This window comes from Homalodisca vitripennis, unplaced genomic scaffold, assembly GCF_021130785.1.
Source record: "Homalodisca vitripennis isolate AUS2020 unplaced genomic scaffold, UT_GWSS_2.1 ScUCBcl_11257;HRSCAF=20463, whole genome shotgun sequence".
NCBI lineage: Eukaryota > Metazoa > Arthropoda > Insecta > Hemiptera > Cicadellidae > Homalodisca > Homalodisca vitripennis.
The window spans coordinates 17,459-27,519 of record NW_025787508.1 but is presented as its reverse complement, the minus strand read 5'-3'; the positions used below and the strand labels follow the sequence as shown (position 1 = coordinate 27,519).

Below are 10,061 nucleotides of genomic sequence, written 5' to 3'. Positions count from 1 at the left end.
ACCTCTCTCCTTGGAGGTATTCCATTATTTCCAAACGTGAAAGGTATAAAAGACACTCAAACCAATGATAAAAAATATTGATATGGACTTACTTATTGAATTATTACAGAGATTATATTTATATATAAAGATACTCAAAACATTTCTTTGTAAATTGCCTACATACATAATAAATGATTTTTGTTTGTTTGTTTGTTTCGTTATAAAAATGACAGGTCTTATTATGCTGCCAAAGCTGAAATAAAAAGTTCTAGTAATCAAATATTGATGAATGGCTGTTTCTTTCTCTGGCTGTTGTTTTTGTCACTGTATGTTTTGTGTATTTTATCCATTTTAGACATTCAATTACATTGGTTATCACAACAGTTTGTTCTAAAACAATTTCCTGATTAAATCTTTGTTCTCTAATTAAATTATTTTTATTGATATATTTATATTCCCAATTTCGATGTTTAATTTCTTACATAGGGCCTTCTTTGTACCTCAAGCAGTACAAACAAACAGTTTTTGCTTCCAAAAATTCATAATATAATTAACTTTCCATATACTAGTGTTACAAGACTAACATTTTTATATTGCATATTTTTAACTCTTTTTTACCGTTTTAGGCGTTAACAGTCCAATTCATAAATTAAGAATTTGAGAAGAAAAACTCATAAACAAAACACTTTAGACGTTTATTATAAAATATTTACAAAAATATAACAACCCTATACGTTTAGTAAAAATGTTATAAGTAAATGGTTAAACTTTTAACACAACTTAAAATTATGTTGTACTTATCAGCTATAATAGAATTGAATCTAATTAACTTTTACTTTGTGAAAGTCCAGCTTTCACATACAAGCCTTTCTTTCATTCTCATTATCATTCGTCACATACATACAAAAGTAAGCATACTGAATATCATTACAACTCGGTCTAAATATCAGTCAATCATTCAGTCAAAAATTTGAAATTCATTCAAACTGCTTTAACATTAAATTAAATCACAGCTTTTTGTTTTTAGCTTTTTGTGTCCAATAGGCTATTTTCTTCACAAATTAAAATAATAAAATTCCAGCTAATTTTTATTTCTTTTACTTCTGGATTGTTAGATGTTTTAATTTGTGAAATGAACCTATCTGCCTTTCAATACTATTTGGAAACGTTGTAACCGAATTCAGTCGGGAATACTTTTGCTCGTGTATACTATCAGTGGATTGAGGAGCAGCTGTGAGACGTCGGGCCAGAGAAGGACCAGGAGGGTATGGGACGCCGCGCATACGTAACCACAATCGGGTTCTTGATGTGGATCTCCCCGGACTCTGAGATCGGGATACGCTGCTTCACCAGGCTCTCGAAACAGTCGAGATATTGCTCTTTCACCTCTTCCGGCATCCTCTTCACAAATGGATTGAAGGCTTCGAAGGCTCCTGAGGACAAATTACAGTTGTTATAACTGTCTTCGTGTTATTTCAAACTTAAATGTCCACACATTATTTATGGATATATCTTGTTTGTTGTAATACATATGCTTATTATTAATGGACCTATTAAGTTCGTGATAATATCCAATCGTGATTGGGGCAGAACTACGATACATCAAAACTATTCCTGAAAAGTTATTATTTGTTTTTCATTATTCTTTTCTTGTTATTATGAATACGTTAAATATACCACAGAAAATGGAAAAAATAAAAATATAAACAAATTTAAATCAGGTATTTTTATTGCTTGCTTGGTTAATATATCCTGCAAACTGGATGTTGTATGTCAACATTTTTAAAGTGTATTTAAAAAAAATAGTATAGTGGGGTATCATCATGGCTATAGATCATTTTCTTTTTACAAGAAAGTATTTAAAACTATGAACTACATATCTTGATGAAATTCTTCTAAGAAAAAGTTGCACAAATTTAATAAAGTTTGAATATTTCTACTACAAAAACAGATCTTTTATGACCATTATACTATTTTTTAATTAGTTTTATCTAAGAAATGCAAAATTAAAAGAAGTACAAAAACTAAATTTTACAACGATTTATTAGAATCGTTTCTATCTTCATTAAATCTTTTTTTTATAGCAGGCTAGGGTCATTAAGCCACCATTCAATAGGGTCATTAACGCAAGGTAAACAGCAGACATAAAAGTGAAGAGGGGAGCTCACAGGATTTGAATCTGAACATCTCTAATTTACTAGTTTGAATCTTTTAGGCACCTAAAACCAGTTTATTAAACTGCAGGACCTTATAATAAATGTTCTCTGTATAACGTAACCATATTCTTTATATAATTATCTTGAACAGTTACAAATCATTTAAATGAAAATATATTTCTGAAGAATAACACCAATGCATAAAAAAATACTTACTTCTCATGACCTCCAAGTTGGGGTAGGTGACAGGGTTGAGTCGGGACTCGCAGGTGATCACTTCCAGACCTTGAGAAGACAGAATCTTCTTGAAGTCCATGTGTGGTCTTCTGGAGTAGTACAGGGGTGGGATGACACTGTCGATGTCCTGCAATGTGATTTTATTGCTATGAACTATTTGCTTTACCACTCTGGCGAATACTGATGCAAGAGTTTTGAATCTGCCTCATTTTAGGCTCAATTTTTGAGCTAGTACAAATATACTGAAGTCATTTAATTAACCAAGTGTTTGTATACGCATCTAAATTTTTAAAATTTTAATTTCGATTGAACTTAGCTACAGATCAGGTGTAAAGTTCTCCTTCACTGCGGCACAAAGTCATGTACCATCTTTAAAACACAGAGAATAGTAGTTCTAGCACAGTCAATATGTAAAGTAAAATTGTCATAGTTGACATCATTCCTCTTTTAGACTAGTACTCGTTGATTAAAAGAATCCTGATCTCACTTTAAGCCTTACTCTGCCCATCCTCAGAGGCTAATGGCCTGTGCGAGGATTTTATCAAACAGAATAAGGGGAGAGTCGATACAATACAAGGTCGATGGTACTGATAAAAAGTGCAACGGTTACAGACAGGATTTAACCTGCACTATCTCTAACAAAGGTCTGACATCTTAGACTATTCAGCCATCAACCCTCCCCAGTTCTTTTGTAGGCTGAGGTAACTTGCAAACCACAACAAAATTATAAAAAGACACATGCTACACTCATTTATTTTAAAATGGCCTAACACTCAAGATTTAAGTTCAACCAGAAATTAATTTTAAAGACAAATATATATCAACATATATATATATATATATAGCCTTCAAATAGTGTTTGGCAATGTAATATATGTAACTGTCTCTTAATTGCGGTTTATAATATGCAGGCTCTTTGAAAACTTTTATCTTTTGCTGCGCCGCCTGGTGGCGAGTTACAACAATGAGCATAGCATATAAACCTTCTCCGAGGAAAAATACATATACATATAAATGTTCATAATGATCGGTCAAATAGTTTCTGAATCTATCAATGTCATATATACAAACATCCTCTTTTATGAATATAGATATTGTGGACTAGGAGTGGCACTCTTTACCACATGTGAACCGCTAACTGCAGAAAGGCATCAAGTCCAAATTAACCAACTTTTCAGGAGCGACAAAAAAACCTTATAAATCCATATGTACATACATATATTTAAATATTTATCTTTTTATTCTATATGACTGACCTTTTAAAGATCATATTTTGAAATTGAGTCAATCAAATATTTTTAAAGAGCTGATTATTAATTTTTTTTTTACATAGGACATGTTTCCTTTCTGCGGTAAAACTATTTTACAATTTTACAAATCATGGGGAAAAATCATTATACAAATCATTTTGTTAGATACATTTATTTTAATGATAAAAAAATATCTTATATCTAGGAACACGTTGTATAAACAAAGAAAATATTTTTAACACTACAATATTTAAGTCATCGTCAGCGGTTGATGTGGTAGGCCATGACAGGATTTGGTCCCAAAAAAAAAGTCAAATTTTTCTTCTGGAATGTATTTTTTTGTTTTTTTCAGATCTTCCATTTTTTTAATGTGATCGGAAGTACTGTAGCATAGGCTTTTTTTGTTGGAGCCCTGATCGGCATCTCTGCATTCCTCAATCTGAAGGAATCCGTTGCCAAGCCGGGTAATGTTCATGTCACACTGCACCGTGTGAGGCGTCTCAGATGAAAAAGACATTACCCTGTATTTTGATATTGAAAATGTTATTTTTTGTCTTTTCGGTACATCTCTACCATAGGGAATCGTCACTTAAGCTGGTCTTTTTGTAAAACTCTGGCCACCATGCAGTGAAGTCAATAAATATCGTCAAAGTTCATTTTGATGACAGAGAATTTACCAGCGATTTTCGATGAAACAAGAATAAGAGCTTCGACTTCAGCTAAATCATAGTATCTTTCTTCTCTTCCCAATTTTCTTCTTACTATCCCAAAATCTCTATCATTCGGCATTAAACGAGTGGCCTCGGACTGGAAACACTAGTTTTTACTTCATCAAACCGTTTTTTTTCACATAAATACATCATCATTCTTACCAGGGTGTGGGTTTTTTTGTCTGTCCTGAAACAGTTGTCCCCAAACAAATAAAGTTTTTTTACATCATTATCAATTTTGTGTTTGATGTACCAGTCCAATATTGTACAAAAACTTCGTTAGCTCCCTTACCTCCATTACCCTCGTGATAGATAACAGTTGTACATTCACCTGTTGAAAGATTATGCACCACCAAAGACGTTAACAGTGAGCTGCCGGAAGTAATAGGTGTCTTGTACAGGAATGCAAGGTAGAGATACGTTAGCCATAAAAATCAATACAGATCCCAACACTAGTCAACTCATTTTTTGCACTTTTCCGTTGTTTCTTGCAACGAGGCATAAAATTTTTTAGCTCTACGTTTGTGTACCATTAACTCGGCGACAGCTACTACTCGCTTGGCATTCTCGTTTAAAAAAGGACTTTTTATTTTCAAGGTTAGTTCCTCGCAAGTTACACAAGCATCTTTAACTGGTCGGTCAAAACCAATGTCAGGGTAGTTTTCATTTAAAATAAGTCCAAAAGAACTTGTATGAGAGCCTTTTTTCACTTCCCAAAGTTGTTGTAAGAAAGTTTTGGTTTTTTTTTTTATGAACATATCATACATAATTTTCAAATTCAAGTTTGCTGAGAAGTACTGTTTATCTTTGCCTGTATAGTGATGGGTTTTTGTTGGGAATGATTCAACATGGGCCCTTAATCGAGTTCAGGGGACAGACCCCCCGGGTATTGCATTTCCTGAAACGTTCTTTCCCTCTGTTGTCAGTTGGGATTTCATTTACTTGCAACAAATGAGATAAAACGGTAAACACTGTTTAGGAGTGTATCCATAAGTTGTCATAAATCCATTTTTACATACCTTGGTGCGTTTGCCATTGTGTAGAATGGAATAGCTTACACTAAAAGCTTTCGGCTTTTCAGATGATGACCCAGGCCTGGATCTTTCTCTTTCAACAGGACTAACTTCCATTAGAGATTGGATGAAAATGTCCTGTTCTTACTTTGGTTGTCATATTATTGTAGTTTTGAAAATATTTCTATCATATCTCCCTCCGAAAAGCTTTGAAGGCAGTTGGACTTGCAGCTGAAACAATAACAGGCTTAATAACAAGAGTATAATATTATGATGAATGTGTCAAAAATATAATAGGCCTAGGCCTACCATATTTTGAGGTTATGTTACCGTCGGGCCAATTTTGATGTAATGATTAGGTTATCGTTCAAGACCACTAGGCTAATTTAAAATAAAACTAGAAGTGAAGAGATGTATCAACCAAACAGTGTATGCAAAAATAAACTATTGAACAAAACTATATTTACCTGCAAACATTGGAGCCTGGATTTTTTGCAGGTACAGTTTTGCCTTTCCAGTTTACATGCTCTTTGCCCTCTACCTTAGACTTTTTAATCACATTTCTTCTGTACTTTTCTTCATTCTTTACACCCTTCCTTCTTTTATTCGACTGTCCTTCTTCTTCTGAACTACTCATTTTATTTCAATGATGAGGCATTAAGTAATTCAGTGAGACCGCACTAAATAATGTTATGAATAAACAAAGCACTATGATCGTTGTTTGACGCGACTCAGCTGGACTGAACGTTAGTTATCGCGTCTGCCACGCGAGCGCTGACAGCCAGCTGGTTACTGCAGAAGGGGAACAAGTCCAGGACTAGTTCCCTTTCTGCAGTAAATAGGTTATTCGAGACGTCCGCCATTGCAATAGCAATGCGCGGACATGTTTCCTTTCTGCTGTAAAACGACGAGTCTTAAACCTAACAAACAACTTTGAAGGAAAAAACGGAAAACCCGTTAATTTGGACTTGATGCCTTTCTGCAGTTAGCGGTTCATGTAGTGGCAGTGACTTATTAGTAATATTAATGATATGACTGTCACTAATGAGAAAATGAATATACACCTCGCAGTACTGCTTGAACTGTTCGTAGCCGCTGAGCAGTTTGAGGGCAAGGAACAGCTGGCTGGAGGGTGTCATCACTGATAAGAACTCTCCACCTGGTCTCAGAAGCGTGAACAGATTCTGGGCCAACTGTCTGCCAAACAGAAAATTGTCATTTCACCACACTTCTTAATACATGTGACGTACAATCATTTATTTATATAATGAGTGACTATTTCACAAAACTTTGATCATTGCTATCATTACCCAACCCACAATCTAATATAACCCTTATGCAATAAAGTTCTTTTAAAATTTCTACAGATTACAACGATGTTCTTGTATGCACAACTGCGTAGAATAGGGTTTTTTTTATACTTTTGATGTTACAATTGAATGTATATTAATAATGTATCATTTTGAAACACAGTTTTCATATGTAAAAATAAATTGTGAGGCCAAAATTGGTAGCAAGTCATGCAAGTGATGAAAACTGTAATTGTTTATCTCTACAACACAGTTATTAAGAATAAAAGGAGAAAGAAGAAAGAGTTAAATTTTGGCATTACGACGAGAGATAGCTATCCTGAAAAGCAGTGAGAGAAACCGAGCTAGATCGATCATGTTTGAACACAGTAGCTAGTAAACATTATATATTGATAGGTTCGACTACTAAAACAATATTCCCATTAGTTTTCACACTGTGTTAAATCTTCTAATGAAAACTGTAAAAAATATCTTTTTTGATGTTTGGATTATTGTTAACTAAACATAAGGTACTGTGGATTCAATTCAACAGCAACCTAACCTAAAGTTTTTAAAATTTTAATCTGACATCAAATATAATTTTTCCCATGATTTTATAAGCAACATCTTAAAATATAAATGGAAGTAAATAAAATAATAAGAATTGGATTTTATTTTAGCCTACACATTAGTTTATTTTTATTAACTTACTTGTTATCTTGGATCCAGTGGAGGCAATGGCAGGAGAAAATTTTTGAGAAATACTTTTCTGGAAAGTGTTTCTTAATGTCTTTTGTAGCTATGTCCAGTGTTTTAAATCGAATTTTGTCATTTGCAAATTTTTCGTTAGCATACTCGATCATATTTGAGCTCAGATCTACTCCCACCTAAAATCAAAAATGATACCTTTAAAATATAAATTAAAGTTCAGAAAAATAATAAGTTCCTACAGAAACTTTAGTATATCTTAAGGGAATTGTCAGCTCTACATTTAGTAGAAAACATTTTTGTTAAATATTTGTAATTTACAGTGCAAGTAACTTTTCACATAATAATTTTTGAAAGCTACAATAACTGAACATCTACAATACTTAACCATCAAATGATATGCTTATTTGATTATCAAAAACGAGGCATTCGTTCAAAAGTTAATAACACTACCAAATAGGTAAAAATAAATGTCATTTTTGAACTAATTCATACCTTTTGTATTTTTTCATATCTACTTACAATTTTGTTCAACCCCAGGTTCCAAATTTTTGCTGTAGTGTGGAGAGTTCCTGTTGGGGCCCAAAGTGCCTTAGGCAATGACATGCTCATGTTTCCGTCACAACTTGACGGCCCCTCTGGGGCCTGATTCAGGGCTCACCATCTTTTTTACATTTTCTGACCACCATTGTGTGCCTCGGGACACAATTACATCAACAATAATTTTTCTGTAAAATACATTTGTATTATATTACGCTAACATAACATTCACTCTTACGCTATTCAACTAGCAGTAAGAAAAATGGAAAACATTTTATTGCAATGGCAGTAAATTATAGTATAAGTATTTCAAATTGCTAAAAAGTGTTGATTAGCTTTACTAATCCAGACAATCCAGTTGTGGCCTTCAGTGATGTAACACACAACTACCAATACCTGTGATGACGTTATAACAGTGATTTGTTTTTAACTGTAAAATGATTAACAAACAAGATTATCAAGTTCAAGATTCAGGATAAGATTGTTCATAATACTCCAGTTTATGACTGGGCTTAACTTGTCTTAATCAGGTGTGAAATATCGCAACCAATAAAACATGGAGTTCCACAGGGGTCAATATTTGGATTCTTGCTCTTTATAAATTTTACAAATAGGAATCCTAAGTGGTGGCGGTGGTATATGATTTATAACTCATTTTAGTCCCCTCACTGCCATTACAATAATAATAAGCTTCAACAACCATATCTAGATAGATATAGAACCGGAGATTGCTTGCAGGTCTTATAATATCCTTCTAGTGCTGCCTTCTCAATTCGGAATACAGGTGCCAGAACACAGTCCTGCTTGTATTCCACTCACTCTCATGTCTAAACAACATTTTTAGGACATAACAATAAGTATTATTTACGCTTACCAAGCTGATGTCTTTTTGCATATACTGAAGGAGCACTTCTGTCGAAACATCACCAGGTCCACAACCAATGTCAAGAACAATCTCGTCTTGGGACCAAGTAAACTGAGGAACAAACTCAGACAATATCATGTTGGCATCCCTTTTCTGAACTTCATTGTTCACCGAATACAGTTCTGCATTATCCATTTTTAGACCTAGACATAACATTATACTGGTATAACTATTTGTACAATTTGTCGAATTATTATTTAAATTACACAATATTATAGTACAATAATTAGAAAATTCATTGACTTTGTACTACGTAATTTAAATAGATGAATTTCATTTTTTTATTATTAACTATAGGAGGATTGTCTAACTATCTCTGACATATATTTCATTTATGTCCGTGTAGATAATATTGATTCTAGTTGGACGGTAAACAGAATTTTGGTATGTCTTAAGTTGAAAATCAAAGAAATAAATGATCCAGCTAAATGTAGTAGCTTAATCCTCAATAAGAAGACAACTTATTTTTATTTTAATGTAAAAATTAACTAGTATTGCTTACAATTTTAAATTTTATTTGCATTAGAACAAATCTTTTGGGGATAAAATCATTTCCAATGGTCAAATTAAACTAAAATGTTTTGTATGAATAGTAATAAAATATGCAGCAAGCTCCTGGTTTGTAACATTAGGTAAACTATTTTTAAGTAACTTTTACTTACGACTGATTATATTTTCCAATCAGCTGGAATTAAAATTCAAACCAATTTGTGACATTCAATAGAAGCTAGTATTAAATTATGTAACTGGTATTTTTTAAATGTTAAATATAATATTTAAATATATAAATTTCGCTTTTAACTCTCTTTTTGCTATACCGGTATGCTTACTTGTCGGGCATACCATTTAAATCTAACATGTGTTTAATATATCTATAAAAGGCAGAATTGGTAAACTGGTATAACTTACCTAAATATATGAAGGATGACGATGTAGGTTCCACAGAGACTACTAACTTACTGAAATGTTGGAGGTGATGCTGTCATTTTAAGTTCAGCTCCAAATATTGCACAATCATGCCATAAGAGTGCTTGCAAAATAGCCCCAAAGATAAGGAAAGAAAAGGTCAACAGAGGTCATAAACCACGTATTTGTTAAGTGGTCTTATATAATTATTAAATATTATGTCAGTTCCGACATGACCAATCTGTAATATCACATACAAACAAGTTTTTATTCGATTTTTCAGCAGTTTTCAGTGAAATGTTCAACAATTTTCCTCATGTGATTGATATGTCGGGGGTTTCCTAT

General features: G+C 33.0%; 1 protein-coding gene across 2 annotated transcripts; it reads right to left on the bottom strand.

Moving 5' to 3' along the window:
* Positions 1 to 663: 663 nt before the first annotated feature.
* Positions 664 to 9,853, bottom strand: LOC124374939 (juvenile hormone acid O-methyltransferase-like). 2 transcript variants are annotated; one of them, XM_046833069.1, is made up of 6 exons: positions 9,720 to 9,853; positions 8,760 to 8,953; positions 7,349 to 7,524; positions 6,413 to 6,545; positions 2,355 to 2,502; positions 664 to 1,415 (listed from the first exon to the last, which is right to left on the bottom strand). In XM_046833069.1, exons 2-6 carry the CDS (start codon positions 8,943 to 8,945, stop codon positions 1,195 to 1,197), a joined length of 864 nt encoding a protein of 287 aa, XP_046689025.1. In that variant the 5' UTR covers positions 8,946 to 8,953; positions 9,720 to 9,853; the 3' UTR covers positions 664 to 1,194. The 2 variants fall into 2 exon arrangements, with proteins under 2 accessions (XP_046689025.1, XP_046689026.1); XM_046833070.1 differs by lacking the exon at positions 9,720 to 9,853 and adding an exon at positions 7,868 to 8,073 and having other exon boundaries at positions 8,760 to 8,899.
* Between the last annotated feature and the right edge of the window lie 208 nt (positions 9,854 to 10,061).

Excerpts from the sequence above, each read along its gene's own strand:
- LOC124374939 (XM_046833069.1), bottom strand. The coding sequence starts at position 8,945 with ATGGATAATGCAGAACTGTATTCGGTGAACAATGAAGTTCAGAAAAGG. Across the intron at positions 7,525-8,759 it reads TGCAAAAAGACATCAGCTTG|GTGGGAGTAGATCTGAGCTC; the intron begins GTAAGCGTAAAT and ends TTTTGATTTTAG. Across the intron at positions 1,416-2,354 it reads CAACTTGGAGGTCATGAGAA|GAGCCTTCGAAGCCTTCAAT; the intron begins GTAAGTATTTTT and ends ATTTGTCCTCAG.